General features: G+C 41.2%; 1 protein-coding gene across 4 annotated transcripts in view; it reads right to left on the reverse strand.

Moving 5' to 3' along the window:
• Nucleotides 1-20,821, reverse strand: part of camsap2b (calmodulin regulated spectrin-associated protein family, member 2b) — a 31,358-nt gene that overhangs the window by 6,521 nt on the left and 4,016 nt on the right. For 2 of the 4 annotated variants that reach the window (XM_063886582.1, XM_063886580.1), the window contains exons 2-11: nt 17,172-17,431; nt 10,763-10,942; nt 9,570-9,650; nt 5,247-5,388; nt 4,069-4,208; nt 2,281-2,371; nt 2,034-2,138; nt 1,637-1,706; nt 1,248-1,529; nt 43-763 (exon numbers count right to left, since the gene is read on the reverse strand). In XM_063886582.1, the coding sequence (XP_063742652.1) occupies nt 43-763; nt 1,248-1,529; nt 1,637-1,706; nt 2,034-2,138; nt 2,281-2,371; nt 4,069-4,208; nt 5,247-5,388; nt 9,570-9,650; nt 10,763-10,942; nt 17,172-17,431 (2,072 nt within the window). Of the gene's footprint in view, nt 1-42; nt 764-1,247; nt 1,530-1,636; nt 1,719-2,033; nt 2,139-2,280; nt 2,372-4,068; nt 4,209-5,246; nt 5,389-9,569; nt 9,651-10,762; nt 10,943-17,171; nt 17,432-20,821 lie in introns of all 4 variants that reach the window. The other 2 variants (XM_063886581.1, XM_063886578.1) reach the window with 1 other exon arrangement.

A 20,821-nucleotide genomic window follows, 5' to 3' on the forward strand; every position in this document is an offset into this window, starting at 1 on the left:
TTAATGGAAGAGGGATTGACACAAACACAAAAGGACACAAACCTGAGAAGAAAGGCTTTTTGGCGGGTGTGTGTACGGCACATTGAGGTCTGAACTCTCTGGTGTTGTTCCTCCGCTGCTTCTTCCCTCCAGCTTCCTGAACTTCTGTTCTGCAAAGCTCGTCATACGGACCATGCTCCCAGAGCCTCCGCAGGACGAGGCGGGGCTCATTGTGTGGGATCTGGGGAGGGTGAGTACTGAACTGGGACAGGGGCTGTCCCCTCCATCTCCCCTCCCACTCTCGGGGTTAGTATGACCGACCCTCTCCCCTCCTCCGGGCCGGCTCCTCTCCCTCTCCGGCTGGTCATGCAGCGGACAGGACTGGGTCATGGCCTCACAGTCTGGGTCAATATCTGAATAGTCTCTCAGAGAGGAGGAGTCCTCATCCAAGCTCTGGATGTCCTCTGTCCTCACATGGATGCCAGTGTCAACTTCATCAGTGGACAAGGAGTTGGGGTCGTGGTCGTTTGGCTGAGCCTTAGCGGATCCCGGGTCGTCTCCTCGACCGCGAGCCCCTGGAGGATCTGAAGGCTCCGCACCATGGAGGAAGAAACCATTGTCTCCGTCCCTCGAACCGAGGCAAGAGTGAGGCCTCTCCGTGTCGTGGATAATCTTCAGCGCCTCCTCAATACTCGGGGGAGAGGATGGGCTGATGTGGCCACTGTGGTTGCCATGGTGATCGTTGTGGCTATGGTTGCCTTCAGGGAGGACTCCATTGGAGTACCTAAAGACAGGTTTGGGTAAGTTAGTGGATATTTAAAGTTACATTCACACATGGTCACTAATTCTCCTGGTTACCAATACTCAGATAAACAGCTAGGTGTCCTTTTTATCTTCATGTCTCTTTGTGCAGTTTGGACATATGTTTAACTGAACACTAAGGTAAACTAACTACATCCCCAAACAACTTGTTTTTCAGGTGAAAACCAATGAATATGGTATTCAGGATTGTTAACAGATTCAGATCTATTGACATTTAAGTGCAAATAATTATTTTCTTAAATTAAACATATTTATTGTGTTAGCAATCGCAAAGTATTTTCACTTTTTTTGAACTATTCTCTCACATTACACATAAATTATGTATTTAATAACAATTTCAATCCAAAACTTGGTAGGCTTTAAGCTGAGCTTATTATTTCGAGTTTTAGCGCTTGTATGGAATAAACCTTTAATATAGGACAAGAAACATCGTGCCTTTGCTGTACCTGCTTTGGTTCTTGATGGAGAACGTGTTGTTCCGCCCAAGGGGTTTCTGGGAAGTGAACTCATCATCTTCCTCAGGTATGTGTCTGCTCTGTCCGTTTACATCAACGGGCATGAGGGAGAGGTGGCGTTTCATGCTTTCTCGAGACGCATAGTGAACTTTAAACCCAAGGCCGTCACTGCTGGCAGAGCGGGTCATACCGCGCAGGGAGGGAGCTTCACATGACAGCAAAGATGGGTCTCCGTCCAGAGGGATCTCAAAGGAGATTCCCCGAGAGGAAGAGCTGTGGGAGGAAGGAAACGTATTGTGAGTTTAATAGAGAGCAACAGACCTTTTCACATTTTTACCTCTTTTAATTTTATCTGCTGTGGTTTGAGTTGAAATACTAACCGATGTTCTTTGGGCCATGTCCCAACACAGCCATCCATGTAGGACATGGAGGTAGACCTCTTCATTATACCTGTTGCAGACACTGTATTGTTAATAAAAAATGTAAGGGTCAAACGTAGCATAAGAGCTACTGCATGTCTATAAATCAGTCACAAGGGGGCCTCTGATTTCAAAAACACATTCTTCCACTGGTCTGTAGTAATGCATGTGCCTGCTAATAATACCAACTATTTATTATTTTTAACACAAGCTTGTATGGGCAAATTGAAGTAAAAGACACTTTTTCCCCCACGGTTGTGTTAAGAGGAATAGTGATAACAAAGTGTGACAAATCCACAATATGTACCACAGTGGCATCTATGGCCACATGATCACATTAAATATCAGATATTTTTACCCTGCACAGGGATGTTCTCTGGGCTGTCCGGTCTCTCTGAATAGCTCTGTTTGACAGGACTGGACACAGGAGCCATATTTCTACAGGATGATACAGGCTCGCAGGCTGTAGAGAGAAAAAAACGACAGATAATCAATATTTATCTGCAGCCTAGAGTTAATTATTATTTATCATTTAGCATGCATAACTGTCAGAATCATTGCCGTTAACAATAGCATGCTGATTTTATCATTAACTTGCACAGTACCGTTTGGATCGAAGACTCTGGGCTGTACAAATGAGGGTTTAACCACTTCAAACCACCAGAAAAGCTCAGCCATAAACACCAGGTAGTTACTCTGCAACACACACACAATCCTTTGTGGTTAGTGCTGCAGTCATATATGTAGTTATTAAATAAGTTCATTAGCACATTTGTCACACTCCTTCTCTGAGTTTCTCTGTTAAGACGTTCAATGAGCAACAATCGTAGGATCATACAGCTTTTTGACAGATCAATGAGGTCACAGCCTGCAAACTGTTGCTAGGTAACAGGTGCAGGTGTGTGTGTGTGTGTGTGTGTGTGTGTGTGTGTGTGTGTGTGTGTGTGTGTGTGTGTGTGTGTGTGTGTGTGTGTGTGTGTGTGTGTGTGTGTGTGTGTAGTAGTAGACTTAGTACTGTACATGTTTCATTGTGTGAGTGCTTTAATGTCAAACACATACGCCTCATGAAAACGGCCAAAAACACCATCTGGGGTTTAGTTTAAATATGTCACATGTGCACAGATGGATGCACAGAGCAGCGAGTGAGTAACCCAAATCTATGATAAATGCCTGCATGTTATAAACAGAATGTCTCTAGATCCCTATAAAGATTATTTCCTATGTAGGAAACCTTTTGGTAAACGTACAAAGATCTGCTTATTTACTTACTAGTAGGAATATAAGCACAAAATATGATTGGGTCTCTACTTTAGACACCAGAGAGAACTGCCTAATGGAGAAAACAACCTCTATTCTGTTTTCTATATTAAAAATATTGGACATGAACACACAGACTTGTTAAGATGCAGTGCATGGGCAGGGGGCCAGTCTCTTTCCTGCTCTTCACAACCATTTGTAATCCCTCTCTTCCCACCTTTTCCTACTCAATTGTAACACCAAAAAAACTAAATATAAACAAGGTAGTGATTGAGAAGGAAGGGGGAAATACAGAGAAAGCCGAGCTCAAGTGTGAAAACTGACTTCTGTGTTTTGGAGAATGGAAAGTCCCAGTCAGCTAGGACCGTGACTTGAATTCAAATTGTTCTACCCACGCTCCCTGCATACTATTTACCCACACTGGCTCTGCCCCTTCTTATGTCCCGCAGGCACAGAGCTGCTTTTAAAGTTGTGTAGTCAGTATTTTGTTAATTTAGAAAGTAATGTGTGTAACATTGTGAGATCCCAGCCTGAGGACTGAGGAGAAAAATAAACTTGGTGTCATCTCTAAAGATCACAGATTTTGTTGTTTGATAAAAACAGAGGGGGAGAGAACAAGGGAGACAGGCAGAGACGGGTCAGGACTGTGAATCTCCTCTGAGCAGAATATGTCCTCTGTCTGAGGGGTGGTGGGGGTGGGGGGAGTAATTTGGCTTGCAGCGTATGTACTACAGAAGCGCAAAGCTCTCGCACACACACACACACACACACACACACACACACACACACACACACACACACACACACACACACACACACACACACACACACACACACACACACATGCATTATAATTTGGCTGCAAAGCAATATTCACTGTAGCAAAATGATTTCTCTGTTCATACATCCACACAGCAATAAGCCCATTGAGAACCGAGTCTGCTCACTTTCTTGATTAAACTTCTCCTTGCATGACTCATTTTGGCCTATTCGTAGTCCCCGCCCGCTATTCCTCCTTATTCCCCAAAACACTTTTCTTTTCCCTCTTTCTTCCACTGAGTCAGCGTTACAAAAATACATTTTTTTACATCCTTCCCATACAACTCTTTTTTTAAATATTTGAACACAGGTCTTACCTTTATGGATGCATGAGCGTATAGCATGTCCTCCAGGCTGAAGTGGCAGCAGTGGTTGAGGTTGTTCCTGCAGAACTCCTGCACCAGCTGGAGGTTGTACAGACTGTCAGCCAAAGACATAGTCTCCTTGAGGCAGATATCTGCTTCGCCAGGGGAGGGGTCAGACACAAACACACACCGGGGAGGGGTGATAGCAGAGGCCAGGCAGGAAGACAAGGAAAAGATAAGGCATAGTTTACGTTGAGACTGCCTTTCCCACTAGTATTTGCAGCACTAACTGATTTGAATCACTTAAAATCCTTCAAATGGTTATGACTCAAGTTTTCAAACTCCCTCTAGATGAATCATCAGGATTTTTATCCCCTGATGTCACTGTAAAGACGGCCCATGCATGTGTATAATGTCTACAAAGAGGAAACAGACAACCAAACATTACAGCAGCTGATTTTAGGGAAATTATCTCATTCTGTGCTTCTTTACTATTCTTAGAGTAAACTAAGCACTAAGACCTAAATGAACTAGCTTCCACATCTGGTCCACATATGAGTATATGAGCGCCCTGTGAACTACATTCAGTCCCGAGAGTCTCAGAGTGCCGGCACAAGAGTTGTTTATCTTTGAAATAGCAGCTAGCTACTCCTCTAACGGTCCTCCGTCACACATCCCTCGTGACCAAACACAACCCAACCCAGGGCATTTTTAGAAATGATGGCGCAGGCGAGTTAAGAGGAAACACATCTTTGTTCTCCATGTCTGTCCTCAATCCTCTCTGTGCCTCTCTAGGTCAACATGCTTAACAATATCCTCCATTTATATCATTAAATGCATCCCCAGAAAGTCAAAACATTCCCTGAAAAGGCTGCTACACTATCATTATTTATTTTATCAAATGTACTTTCTTATGTATTCAAAAGCCCTCAGAAAAAGAGTCACACTGATAATAAATAAACTCTTTGTTTAGAGCCCTTTTCCCAAATGTATGGTTGAAGTCAAAGCAGAGAAGAGCATCCTTTGTGAGGTCAAGTTGAAACGGAAAGTCATTGTGGTTAGCTCATTGTATGCTATTTATTTACGATTTCCTATTGTATATCTGGACCAACTATAGTGCTGTGTGTTGACTTTTGGGGAAAAGCACATTAAAAAAAGGGCGTAGTAACACATTTAGGAGTTGTTCCCACCTTCCAGTCTGATGGCCTGTGGGCAGTAAAAGTGCAGCAGGGCGGTCAGGGCACAGCCGTCTGTGTTGTCCTTCAGCAGGTTCTCCACCAGGGGGAGTGAAGGAGCACTCCTCTGTTGGGCATGCTCCCGCCTGTAGCGAGCCTGAAACCATGGCAACGGCAGAAAGACATCACCTATGTGTCATCGGGGTGTAAAAGTACAGCTGGCTCTCTGATTGTTGGTGCAAACATCTGCAGACACACTTTTATCTGCATGCACCAGTGCACAGACAACTCAATCATGTACAGTAAGTAGGTGTTAATTTCAAGCATAGGGTGGGCTTCAGGCTAAAGTCAAATAATACAGATTAAATTGACATGCAAATAATAAACATCTGGATTCCCTTTGTCATCTTTAATTTAAATGGATAGAAAAGAAACAATTATAACACATTTGTTCAGCACTATCTCCCTCTGATGTGATGGGAGGAGTGGTTAGGTTTTTTAGAAGGAGAAAAGGAACACAATCTAACAATTCAATGGTTTTCCACATTATACATCAACGTGTCTGAAGTTTATTCATGCTTTCTCTGTTCCTGTCTCTCTGGGTCTATAACAAACAGACAATACTGCTACATATATCTTCAGGGCATCAGTACTTCTAGTTTGCCTATTAAGTCACAAGAGTGGCGTCAAGTTTGCCTCTTACAACAGATTTGATGGGAGCTTTAATTACAGCAGCGCTCACAGTCTGTGTCTGTACATCAAGCTCTTAATAACAACATGTTCTCCTTTTAATTATATTTGGTTATATAAACTGGTAATACACCATCGACAGTTTTCACCACAGCACATTTAAACAAAATGTGCTTTTAATGCATAAAGCCGACAAAGAGCATTGCTACACAAAACAAGAACAATTTATATTTTACAATACCGTGGAAGAGGCATTGGCTAATTGATTATGTTATATATAGTTATATTTATACGATCATGCTACAGGATGGCTCTTCCGGGTGAAATTTCTGACCCTACCTAAGAACGATGCAAGTTTAAAATGGTTATTATATAATTCAATCAGATTCATAGGCATGTGAAGACAGGGGGCTGGGGTGGGATAATGTGGGAGGAATCTGAGCAATGCATGATGGGGCTCAGGGCCACATGCACCGAGAGATTTGGAGGGGACAATGTGAAGGGATGTATCTTTGCAGGTTCTGGATTAGACAGAGGGAAGGTATGGTGTAGGATGGTGAAGAAGAGTTCTTCAGAAAGGATGGACTTACAGGTACTAATCGCCAGTACCATTTGCTAGGAGACTTGATGGTGGATGATGATTGGACGACAACAGGAGAGAGTAGGAGAGGCGTTAGGGTGACAACAAAAAAATGTTTGCTACTATACAGCTGAGACTGGGGGACAAACCCTCTGCATTACATTTGCAAAGGCTGCAAAATCCTCTTAATGAATTTCTCATAAACGAGAATACATCACAAACAAGTAACTTTGTCTCCCCCAGGAGCTAAAAAAGAACTTTGCCACAAAAGGTTTGTTGCTAATACAGTCTTTGTATTAGCAACCAATGATTTTTTAGAGATGAAGGCATTTAACTAAAAAGCGTAGTCTCTGCATCGTCTTATAAGGAGCTAATAAAATGACAGTCTCATCAGAACAAAGCTTTTCCTCTTCAGGGAGTCCATTAACTGTTTCTATAGCTAATGGTAGTCTAACTGTAAACACGGTGATTGTTGACCAGCTTAAATGTTTCTCCTAATAAGGCTCTACATCACAAACGTTTTTCTTTTTAACTTGCTAGTATGCTAATTGGCAGATTAAAACTAGCTATGGAACATTTCAGGGGGGTAACCAAAGTCTGTAGGACTAAACTTTTTGGGGATCCTAAACATCTGTACATTTCATAGCAATTATTCCAAGACCATAAGGTATTAATCTTGTTATTCAAATCCGTGGAAAGGTGTGCAATATATTGCAAACTAATAAACAGTTAAGAAATGGGACCAAAAATAACCTCATCTATGAAAAGTAATAAAAACTACAAGCTTACATTCACACAGAATCCACACACAAAAATGCTGCACTTAGTCATAAGACCAAGATTTTTCACACAGTCCCAGAATAGACTCGATCAGACTGTCTTGTGTTCATCCATGAGTGTGTGTGTGTGAGTGTGTGGGTTTGTACAGGCATATGTGTGTGTGAAAGGATCTTCTCGTCAGTGAATGGACTTCTGTTGAGGCTGGTATTGCAGCGGGTGGCTGTGTGATGGAGCGTGCATTAAGAAAGCAGCTGACTGACACTGAGTGTACAGCGTTTCCTCACACTTTTAAAAGACCTTCGTCTTCTTCTTCACAAAGCCAGAGAGTGTATATGTGAGTCCATGTGGGCTGGCATACATAACTTATTTGTATTATCAGCTCACGGGCCAATCGCTGGCAGGCAGGGATCACACTTACTATATGCCTCAAAACCAAACAATGAGCCGAATAAAACTTGCCAGGAAACTCCCACTGCAGATAAAAGCTCCTTTTAAACTAATTTAGCCACTTGTAATATCTTGCAGCTCTTTAAAGAGATAACTAATATAGATTCAAGGGGAAACCATGTGAGCATATTACAATCTGTATAATAATAATAATAATAACGATTATGTGTTTTTTTCAGCTTCCTGTTTGGCTCCATAGTTAGCAATGTCATTCTGTCAGTCTGTCAATCACTTAGGTCCAGACTGAAATATATCAATTGGATGGATTGCCGGTAGTAATTTATTTTTCTCAACATCAGATTTTACCATTGTAACTGTGAGCATGTATCCATGCTAGCATAAGCATTGGGCTAAGGCTAAGGACTGCCTCTAGAAGTTATCATGTCTGTGGACATTCATTCTTGTTGATTTCGAGACAAAGGTTATCACAACATTTAGCAGGAGATAACTTTTAACCACACAGGTTTACACAGGGATAATGGAATTGACATATTTAGATCATTCAAAGCTTCAATCAGTGTTTATCTCGTTTATCCTTTGTCACTGTGCAGGAAGTTTACCAACCCATTTCGATTTGCCACAGTTCTATTTTTGTTTGTTTAAATATGCTCACAGTGACAAAATATGTATCTTTCCACTTTTTAACCTTCACCCCTTTGTCCTGTGTTTGAGCACACGCCCGAGGCGAGGGTCATGACCTCATAAGGCACTGTGCTGTGGCTTTATGTGTAAGTGAGTGGACGAGGACAGTAGCTGGCCGCTGTGTTTGTCCCAGCAGCTTGAATCGCTGTGTCACATGGACCTTACATAACTACGAAGCCTGCAGGACGACAACACTGCCTCTGTCTGTCACTGACTCTCTTTAGCTACAGCTGACAAAGTTCCTGAGTGTCTCTCTCCATGTCTTCCCCTCTGCTGTCATTTCTCCCTTTCCCTCTCTCTGATTTTCCCTCCTCACTTTTCCTCTCACGTTTCATATTTCTTTGTCTTCTCTAGCAGAGACTCTTGCCAACATTTCTCTGCAGCTGGTCTGAGACTGAGCTGATCTGTTCCTCTGACTGCATACTGCACTGTATTTTTTTATGGACTTAGACCTGGGCTAATGTCTATAAATAAAAGTCGGAAATAATCCAAATCTAATATCAACAGACAGGAATTATAATTCTCTTTTGAGAAGTTTAAGAATCAGAAACTACATCAAACAAGATGCAGACATTAATGATTAAAACTGATGTTTCTGTTTTTATTGCTGTTCTTGAAGGAATAGTTTTGGGATATAGACTTGTTTGCTTTCTTGCTGAGGGATGACTGAGAAGATTCATATTCTACAGCCAACGGATTAGAACGCATAAATGAGACCATTGCCCTGAGAAGGAAGTCTCTGGTTCATTTCTCTGTAGGCTATAACATTTGCTGCATGTCATATATCTACAGTAATCTCTTTTCCCTCATTTCCTTTTTCTCATTCCTCCGTCACTCAACAAAGGCATGAAATGACCAAAAATAAGGAAAAAAAAAAAAAAAAAGCTCACAAATGATCACGCATCATCTCAATTTTCTGTGTTATATTTGCACAGCAGTGACTTCCAAAGTCCTCTTACTCCTTGTAGCGCAACAAAATGTCATTTATACATTTTGGTTATCGTGCAAAGTAAACAAAGCAAATATTAAGTGTTAATTTGTGAGCTTTAGAGATGCTATTTGGATGATTTTGGACAGTTAGCTGTTTCCCCTTGTTTCAAGTCTTTATGTTAGGCTGAAGAAAATGTTGTAATTTCCCTAAAACCCAACGTTATTTCACTAACTGACTCACGGTGGTTTGTGTAACTATGTGTTCTTACCTTGTGTGTTGCTGACTCCTGAATGGAAGCTTCTCTCAGCTTTTGCTCCTCAACAAGGATGTCCCTTAAGTGTTCAGTCACCTGGAGAAAGACAGAGACAGACAGACAGACAGACAGACAGTGAGACAGGCAGGCAGACAGGAGGGCAGAGGTCAAGGTTGAATTCAAGACGAGGATTTTGTGCACACTAAGAGACTGAATGGCGAGTCTGTGGTGGAGAGTGGGGACACTTGAACATGAGAACAACAGGTTCAACACATCAAAGACAAACATTTCACCACCAAGTCTGCCTTTTAGCCACTGATGCTAAACAGCACTGTAACCTCATATAAAGCACACAGCCTTCTTTTGACTCCAATGTAGAAAGAACTTTACTCCAATGAATGTATTTTTTTTGCTAAAGTCCCCTATTGCAATAACTGCTTTACTGTCTTTAATGATCCTGAACAAACAGTGATGTAACATTTTGGCTTGCAGTACCCACTATCTATTATTCCACCCATGGCGTGCTATGTTTCTGGGCTGAACAGAGAGACAATCGCACCATGTGTTTTGTTTTTTTATATGTTTGTGTCTGTAGATGAATCTTGCATGTGTATCTGTGGGCTGGAAAAGAGAACAGCAAGCACATGAACTCATTTAGGAAAGAATGTCAGTAATTATTGTACATTTAATTAATTAATTCTTGCCATGCTTTTGCTTATTTCATTATTTACAAAAAGTAGAAAACTGTGTAAAAATCCCCTTTAAAATCTCTCTCTCAAGATCAGTGAAAGCAACTTGAATTGACTAAACAATCTGTAAGATGATGAAGTAAAGTAAAGATGCAATCACAGAGACTTAACTAAGGCCCTCTTAAAGCTTTACAGACTGCTCCAGGACTGACTTTAACCTCTATATCCTGCTTTAGCAAACCACAGGCGTTTGGTTTAGTCAGCTATCTTCTGCTTATCTCTCCAGCAGGATTACTTGTGGTTTGTTTTTCATCTAGTTCCCTTGCAAACAGAAGTTTTGAACCAGGGCTGACACACTTTCCAGCACCTTTCGTGTCTTCCTTATCCGGAGTCAAACAAAGAAGTGTGTGTCACATTCTAAAAGAGTTAAGGAAGTGTAGTTGTTTCTCTCTGAAATGAGAAAGCACATGTCCTTGTGGTTTTATGTGCACACAAACAGGCTCCTGTGTGTGTGTGTACCTTGTTGATCCAGGTGGCGATTGCATCCTCGGTGTCGTAAGGCAGCTCCTGAATGTGTCCGTCACCTTGTGAGGGGTCGGCGGAGGAGTACCTGTTGATGCACGACATCACCCTCTCCACACTCACCATCTCCACAGTGTACGCCATCATCAGGGTATCAATGAGCGCCAGATGGGAACTCTGTAAAGACATAAGGACATTGCAAGAATTACCTTTTATTGTCCAATTATTTTCGAAAGCACCAAACTTACAATTAAGGCCAAACCTTGTATTTCCATGTTGTGCTTCTCTGTGCATCACTTTGAATATGGAGCAACACTTCACGGACAGACTTGCCTAAAAGCTTTCCTTAAACAAAGATCATGAGTTTTATTAACTTGAAAAATAAATGTGCACGATTTAACTTTTGCATACCACTCCGAAAACCATCTAAAAGAGCATCTACAGGACAGCAATTCTATTTTGAACACATCTCCTATGTCTAAAATGCATTTTGTAACAATCCAACATTTACACTCCACCTCACTTTCCTGGAGTGTGTCAAACCAGGAATTGTGTTTAAGGAACCAGCGTACAGAGGCTAAGGAAGGAGGAAAGTTTCCCCCGTGCATGCAATAACTAAAACTCAAATTCAGTCATGTGATGCTCCAACATTACACCTTTCAAGTAGAGGCTCTAAAAAATAAATTACTGAGCAACTGTTAATCATGAGGTAATTTCCTATAAAAACAAATTCCTGGTGCACTGTTGAAAAAGGGTACAGGATTCGAGTTGGGAAATAAGACGTTATATTCTGCACAGGAGTATAAATTTACTACAACTGGGCACGGCGTGGTGAGTCTTAAACCGCGAGACCCCCAGAGTCAGTAACAAGTGAAAAACTCTCAATTATTTTGAATTGGATTCAAATTGTCTTTCCTTCCTCTGTATGGATTGCGCACATTTATTTTGCCCAAAGTGTAGTATTAAAAATCCTACAACTTATTGTACTCATAGTGAATCTATCATGCTCCAAACATTCTCTTGTCTTGGGATTTTAAATGAGACAGCTTTGTGGACATCAGGAAGTTCCTAAGATTTCAGCTAAATGGGATCCCTTGAAGTTTATATTTAGAGAATCAAAGTTGCTGATAGCTATCTGCCCATTAAGAGAAAACCCAATCCAAGGAAGGAACATCTTCACTAATGTTAAAACAAACACATTTCAGAGAAAACGCCATCATTGTGATTGCATGATTAGGATTTATAATAAGAAACACATTTGCTAACACTAGGTTAACAGCAAATATGTGCAATAATATCTGGATCATACACAAACCATGTATTTTACATGTCAGTTTCCTGTAGCGTTATTTTTAAATTATGTGCATGTCTTTTCAAATTGGTATGGATCTTTCTTCATTTGCTCATGTTTTCTTCATTTGTGGTGAGGTAAGCTCTCAGTGCCAACGTAGTCCAACCCGTCTGAATCACACTCCTAAACATCTGTACATAGAAATACTTTTATAGCGCACAATGACCTAATGTGGTTTAACCAGTCCTCAACACCTACAGCACACAAAGCTTGACATTCTGCTGGCCTTTCTGATCCCATTCCAGGCCGGTCAGACCAACAGACCTCTCCTTCCCTTTCCTGTCACACCACCAGGTCAACTCAAAAACATCTACACTCTTCGTGTGTTTGTGTGCAACCTTACTAAACAAACACCTAATGTTTGGAGCTCCAGGTGACTCAAACCCTCTCCCACTGGAGCCCGTACTGTCAAGTACAGACGACTATTCATAACCACAGAGCCTCGTGTAACAGCCAGGGTGACCACGTTTTTCCCAAAGAAACCAACAACAGATCCAGCTGTACCACTCTGGTTGTGCTCTACATCTGCCAATCCAAACAGACAGCGTGTACCGAGCAGTATGGCTGTAAGACACAAACTTCTCATGGAAATAAGTGCTCAGAAAAATAAGAAACTGGACTTATGTGTCACCTGATGACAGAATATGTTCTTCATCAATAAATCAGGTGGATTTTACCAAAATAATTATAGCCAAACAATCTTAATGTAAGTAACAGTTGTTTATAGACTCTAAGTCATTGCTGACCTGTATAATGATACATGATGCTGGACATACAGTATGTTATCTTGAATGCTATAGTTGTAGTGTTTTAAATGGGTAAACATGATTGTTTGGATTGCTGGCTGATACTTTCTATGAAACCGTCTGCACACAATGTTTTTCCTGCACCTTCAGGATATTGCAAGATTTTTGGCATTACATGCATTCTCCTCCGAGGGTACAGTCTCTGCTCTGGTTGAGAGAGGGACAGACAGACAGAGAGAGGCAGACAGAGGGCGAGACAGACAGATAGAGAAATAGTGAGAGAGAGAGAGAGAAAGACAGACAAGAGGGAGAGACAGAGAGAGAGAGGGGGAGAGACGCCAAGCAGCTTACACTGGAGCTGCAGATCCAGAAAACGTTTAATTTTCATGATCACACTGAGCTTTTGCAGTGATTGAAGGATTTCTGAATTCATTTGCATAAACCCCACTAAATCTTTAATATTGTTAAGAAGCTTATTAAGGTGTGAGTGTTCAGAGCATTGGGGTAGGATCCACATGAATTTAAATGGTAATGACGTGTTCATTTACTGTATGTTCATTAAGATTTTTGTAAATTAACATGGAACAATTTTGAATGCCTATATTGTTGATCTTGTAGATTTCTAAGGGGCTGTACAAAAATGATTAGGGGTGGTCAAAAAGTATCTTAGATTAGTAGTCAAATAATAGAGAAACACCTATATTTACAACATGTTCACAATTTGAGATTAAACAAACAACGATTAATTTGTATTACTTTACCAGGTTATTGTTCCTCTCTGTGTTGTGTAGGTTTGTCTGTGTCACTGTTCTCTCACTGTTTCTAATAGGACAATGCACAGTATGGATAACTAAAGTGCATGTGTGTGTGTGTGTGTGTGTGTGTGTGTGTGTGTGTGTGTGTGTGTGTGTGTGTGTGTGTGTGTGTGTGTGTGTGTGTGTGTGTGTGTGTGTGTGTGCCTGTGGTTTGTGTGTGTGAATGAGATAGAGAAGGAGAAAGACTGAGTATGTGGTGCCACTGCTCTCATATCCAAAGATAAAAAAACGACTGTTGACACTATAACATTTACAAGCCATGTGCTGTCTATTATCCCTTCAGAAAGAACCTTGGGGTGTGTGTGTGTGTGTGTGTGTGTGTGTGTGTGTGTGTGTGTGTGTGTGTGTGTGTGTGTGTGTGTGTGTGTGTGTGTGTCCTGAAGCAAGTCTAAACACCTCACAGTGACAGACGCCCCTTATAAGGCTGTGGAAATGGCAGATACTGGTCATAAAGAGTGGTAAAGAGCTGCAGTGCTCTCTAACAGGAGCATCCGTATTGTGCTGTTGTATGGCTTTGTGTGTGTGTGTGTGTATGTGTGTGTGTGTGTGTGTGTGTGTGTGTGTGTGTGTGTGTGTGTGTGTGTGTGTGTGTGTGTGTGTGTGTGTGTGTGTGTGCGTGTGTGTGTGCGTGCATCCTTGATCAAAGGCATCTATAGAAAAGCACAAGACAGCTGAGCAAACAAAGTTGGCTCTTTCTCTACAAACATTACAAGTGTCCATTCAGCGCAGGTACACACTCAGACAAATGTGAGCACCACTACTGTTTTAATTTTACAACTTTACACCTACATGTCTGTCTCTATTGCAGTGTTAGTGTGTAGTGTTTGCATTTAAATCTAATCTCTGCTCTTGCTATCTTTCTCCCACACATCCATTAAACACTCCAAATCTCTCAGCGCTATTGAGCAGGAGGCTTTTAGTCGAGGGTACACGCCCCTCGGCAGGAAAATTAAATTACCACTACAGCTCACTCTCCTCCGCCACTTTCTTGCCTGTGCATTTTAACACTCAGAGGGTGTGTGAGATCAAAAAAACAAGCCAGAGAGGAACAATAATGTAAAGCTAGAAAAGGAGACACAGGTTTTGAGAACACTGCAGGAGGTCTGACAGCTCTTCGGAGGTGTGTGTTGTGGGAGGGGCTCTCATTTGTGCACCAGACGTGCCTCAATGTGAGACCCCACCCTCCAATGTGCTGCAGTATTGCACATCACGTCTTCCTCCTTCCTCCACTCCTTTCCTCAAGCCCTCCCTGCTCTCCTTTACTCCTGCTCTTCTCATCCCCTTGTAGTCGTCTCCCTTTTGTCCCCCTCTCCCCCATTTCCAGATGGCCATATTAACAGTGGGCCTTTTCCACTGTTTCTCTGGCACACAAATTATGTCTCGTCTGCCAAAAAGGAAATACCTTCCTTCTTCTCTCTATCATTCCTTCTTGCCTTTCTAAAGCTTTTCGCTATTTCCCCCTCTCCATTCATTTTTCTGTATATTTCCACATCCACCCTTTCCACTCCTCTCTTGCTCTACTTTCCTGCTTCCTCCTGAATTGCAGCCAACTGGTCGCCCCTAAACTCCATCTTTTCCCTCCTTCCCTCCGCATATCCATTCACCCTCTGACAGGCTGCCACGCTCCTCCTCCTCCCTTTCCTCCTTTACTGAGTTATTATTCTTTTGCACAGTATTTGGAAAACCATGAGGTCATCATTTTCTTCAAAGATACACCATAACCCAAAATGAAAAGCCTCGACTTTTAGCATGACCGTAATTATCCTGCTGAGTCCACAAATACACACAGAGGCAGTTCCTCCACCTTGCAGAACCAATCAAATGATTTCAGAAGGGCACAGAGCCACAATAAGGACAAGTAGATGAACAAAATTGCCAGGCTGTGTGTTACACAAATGAAGGTCAACAGCTGTCTGAATACAGCCTCCATTTGTCTATTAACACTGTCACTAAAACTCTAAATCACCTACCCTGCACACAACAGAGAGACGAATGCACACTGAAAGGTGAGAAAGGACATTAAGTGCTGCTTTTAATCGGCGTCCATCATTCCCACCTTCATGACAACCTCGATCAATATGTGGTGTAGTGAGCACAATCACCGTAAACATAAAAATGCACTAGTGACTTTAAATCATCCTCTGTAATAAAAAAAACACAAGCATAGGGGAAATGAAATACTGGCTACATCACCAGAGAGAGAAACGGGGCAATATTTTCAACTATTAAATAAAGTGTCATTTAACCACAAAGGTAAAATTTGAAGGAGACAGAGGTAGGGGGTAGGAAATATATGGAGTAAGGAAGATGGCAAACAGAGAGAGTTGAGGAAAGAAATAGTATGACTGACAAGAGAGGGAGGGAGGGGAGAGAGGGTGCACTGCAATGCAGACACCTTTTGCAGTCAGCAGAAGTGCCCGGACTCCAGCCATGCAGCAGTGCATTTGGATCTGCAGCCACAGACTCAAAAATAACAAATGCATTTCACTGCTCAGTAAAAAGTGGCAATTTCAGACAATCCACACAATTTCAGTCAATCCACACAAATACATCAACGTTATGATAATATCTCGATTCATTTCTCAAGCGAAAATGCCCAAAAATGAGCTCTTAAAGCCTCTCCAATGAGAGGATATTTCTGCCTGTAAACTGAACATCTTTGTGTTTTGGAATGTTGGTCGGGCAAAATTAGCAATATTTAAACATTACTTTGGCTGTTGTCTTCTGCAAACACATCTATACACTGATATTCAAAAAAGTAATACATTTTTAGATCAATAACTCAAATAATAGCATGTTGCAGTCCTTTTATGTTTGTCAATTCATTGCTGCCCACGGTATTGACAACATACTACCAGCGTATCTCTAAGGCATGTTTGCCAGGGGCTGTCTAATAACACAGAGAGCGAACAGTGAGTAATGGGTTGCTATAGGAAACCCGTCATTAGTGGTTGTTTTTCTCTCAACAGGACAGATCTTGGACAGTCTAACAGTCGGACACATGGAGCCGTATAAACACACTATCATATAACACTCACTCCCCATGAGCGGAAGACCCAGCAAAACACACAGTAACATTCACTGTTTTTACAGTAAACCTGCTGCTTTTTTATTTCATGTCGTATTTAGCTTAGGTTTTGGACAGATCAAGCCTTTTGAGGACATAATCTTAGCCTCTGGGAAATCGTGATGAACCTTCTTCTCTTTTTATTCCAATTTTATAGGCAATGAAGGAAAATAAATCCTTAGCTGTAGCCCTGGTTTATATTTGTATCTGTGTGAGGATACCGTATGTGTGAATTTGCAAAAGAACAGATGGAGATCTAAATGCAGGGATCCCATTTCACACATCTAATCACCACGGTTACTAACATTTATGCATGTTTAGGTGTGAACAACAAGAATAAAATTGATAAAACATAAATCAGACTGTACTGTAAAATGTTAAACCCATCAGAATTGTTTTTTCAGTCATGTACTGAGCTACTTCTCACCATGTGTATCGGCGTGCTGGTCAGATCTCTCTCTGTGACCAGTCGGTCCTGGTCGGTGACATACAGGCCTTTCTGAGCCAGGGCCTGGATGACAGCATTGTGTCCCAGTAAAGGTTTGACAGCATCACTGCGGAGGATCAGGCTTCCCGCCCGACAGTAAAGCTCAGCGGACTGCAGCAGGCAGGCCACCGGAGGCTTCAGGTGCTCTTGTTTGTACTGGTCCCTGTACAGAGGCTCCAACAGGTCCTCTGGAACTGCATCTGAGCAAGGAGAAAATAAACAGAGAGGTTGATACAAGTTAGAGCTAGGGATTCACAATGACTGGAATGATAAATCATCAGTAGGTAATAGGAAACTCATAATATTCTGTATTATTTCAAAAATGAAATTAAAGTCACCACATTGAGTTGCCTTTATTGACTTAACAAGCACAGCTATACACTCCAATAGAAAAAATATAGGCCGGATTGCTGTATACACCAATGTCTTTTGTTAAGTTTACTAAAAATGTACATAAACAAATGAAAAGGTTTTAAGATTTTGAACTGTTCTTTGTTTTTGTTGTGTGAGCATATCAGTTAGATTTGGTTAGGTGCAGTGGAGTAATAACTAGATATATGCCTCTCGTACCTTCAGGTGTGCATTAAACACTGGTTATGGACTGCTTATTTAAAATATCAAATTGTGAAATGAATTGAGTGCATCCCTTATGAAGCTGATGTTATTTTTCCTTAAGCCTCTTCTTTTCTCCAGCTCCATTGCTGACAGCATCCAGAGAGAAGCAAACAATAAATGCATGGAGCCAATAAAAAAGCTATGCTACTATTCTTTCTATATTTTACTGTCTCTGTTGTTGGTGTTGCTATGGCTCCCCTACACTGTATCTCAGAGCCTCCCCTTCGTGGTCACAACCAGCTTTTTGCACCCAAATAATCGCACACAAACACAGTGAAAACATGGTTTGCACCACAAAATCTCCTGACCATGATCAGAGAAAAGTATATTTCAGAGCGAAATTAGTTCAGGATGTTATCTCACTGAAGATCCACACAGGACATCTCGTGAGCACAAAGTCACGGTGTGTGTGTGTGTGTGTGTGTGTGTGTGTGTGTGTGTGTGTGTGTGTGTGTGTGTGTAGGTGTGTGTGTGTGTGTGTGTGTGTGTGTGTGTGTGTGTGTGTGTGTGTGTGTGTGTAGGTGGTAGTGTACTACCTTCTAATCCTGTAACCTCATCCAGTAAATCGGATTTGAAGAAAATAGCTGTACACACACACACACACACACACACACACACACACACACACACACACACACACACACACACACACACACACACACACACCCTGGACTCACTTACTCTGTATTTATTTGTTGTTGTCAACCACATGTAGTGACTCAGAGTTGTACTATCGTAGTCACAGGTCCGTCATTAAATTACATATAAATTGTATCTATTATTAGTTCGATAAGCTCCTTGTATAGGAATTTGTAATTGTGTGTGTGGCAACACACTTTTAAAGCAGTGCGTGCTTCAGTATGAGTGTGTACTCCTGGTGAGTGGGGTCATTTCCTTTCTGCCTGCCTGTGAATCACCCTGAAGGAAACAAAGGAATAAAGGAATCCATCTTAAAGGTATAGCTTTACGCTGTTTGATTCTCCAAAATAACAACACTTTAGAGGCGAAAAGAAGCTCAACAAAACAACATCATAAAATGTAATATTTAGAGGCTCAAAATCCATTAATCTTGTGATCAAACTATGGCAGTTTCCTAGCGGCTGTGGTTAGAGTCCTACCATGTCCCAGCGCTGTTTGATGAAACGAGATATTTAAAGCAACAGGCAGATGTTTAACCACATCAACTTCTACTTTATAACAAGCCCTTCTGTGTCTACTCAACTATTCAATCAATACATTTTATGTCAGATTGTCTATAAAGCTGATTCATGGAGATGCACTTAAAGAAGCTTCTGTGAATATAAACGTGGCAACTAAAGGGATTTAAGTTAAGTAATTATGGGGTTTTTTTGTTAGAAATCGTAAGTTACAGTACACTATATGGAGGGAAATCACTCCAAAGACACAATCTTTTTTTCAATATTAACAGTTGACACTTGATTAATCAATGATATTTTAGCTTCAAGGTTAATCAAATCCTTAAAAGAACAGCAGGCTACAATGGCACAGAGAGCAAGTTTTTCTCGGGTTAAAAAAAAATCTGCCTCGTCAACTAAAAACCCTTTCCTTTGTGTTGGCCATCAAAGAGGAAACAGACAGGAAGTAGCTGCTACAGGAAGTCCAGGCATGGAGAAGACTGGAGACCCCCGGGATCACAGCTCAGCACCACGTCACAGGCAGCAATGTTTATCTCTTCTGGATAACTGCTCTTTGTTAAACAAAATCAGATGGCGGTATGGGTAGCCACAATTTCAAAAGTTTCTACAGGGATTGGATTATTAGTTAATACACTTTGTCTAATCTGTTGTTGGGGCATTGTTTTGGCTCAATGTTCATGTGAAATAGTGCTGATATCCCACTTTTTACAATTTCTTATCACATGATGAACCTGAGGATAAAAGGTTCTTGCTGCAGTAACAGATTTTTTGGTCAGTTGCAGCGGAAAGGAGCTGTGATCTTAACCCTGACAAATCCACAGTTTAAGCTAACATGGCTAGATTGTCAAACTGTCTACAATTCACACAACCAGCAGTTACATATCAACATTATAATTCATTTGGAGTCAGTACTCTTTTCAACCAATGAATGTTAGACCAAAATCAAACCTCTTTTTAGCTCCTTTTTTGGTCTCTAGCAACATCCGATTTGCTATTTAGCTGCTAATTGTTCCACTTTACTGACCAATAAACTGGGACTAAAGCCTATCTTTTATTAAGTGCTGGGCAGGTAGCGTACTGTAAAGTCAGTTTTTACAATTGAAGCTAAATAACAACTCTTTAAGAGCAGTGAGGTTAAACACTCCCTTTGTGCCATCTGAGCTAGGTTGGGTGCTAACGTAGGTTACAATCTATCTCTCATAGCATTTTAGTACATGATAGCTGGTGACAAATGCACTGGATATCCAATGTTTATTTACAGCATGTTCCTACTATGTTAGTTAGTGGACATTATGAGATATATCTTATCATGTAAAGCAGTGTAAAAACAAAGCACAAATTCAAGTCACTCCACAGTTGTTTGATGATCAAAGCCTTAAAGTCCAGTATGCATTTTTGAATTTAAGCCAATCACTATTTGATATAGTTTCACAAATAGCTGTAGAGGAAAACCAGTATTATTTCCACCATGGCAGAAGAGGGAATGCTCTCTTTCGTCGCAGCTTTTTTTCTTCTATTTTTAAGTTATACTGATGGAGAATTGCACATTCAGCCATCTAATGGCTTCTTCTGAAAGCGCTGAATGAAAAGCTAGTGTTGGTGACCTGTGGCGCTGGTTACATCACTGCTGTGACCTGAGTAACACAGACGAGTCCAGCTAAAATCATTGCTGCGTCTGTGCTGCAGTTGATTATGTGATATAAGCCTTTGGCATGAACCCACCATTCGGATTGGGTTAAAATACAAATTATACCCACATATTGCTGTTGAGTACATTTATATTAAATCAAGGCTGAGGTAAACAAATCAGAATCAAAA

The sequence above is a fragment of the Eleginops maclovinus genome, chromosome 6 (assembly GCF_036324505.1).
Source record: "Eleginops maclovinus isolate JMC-PN-2008 ecotype Puerto Natales chromosome 6, JC_Emac_rtc_rv5, whole genome shotgun sequence".
Taxonomy (NCBI): domain Eukaryota; kingdom Metazoa; phylum Chordata; class Actinopteri; order Perciformes; family Eleginopidae; genus Eleginops; species Eleginops maclovinus.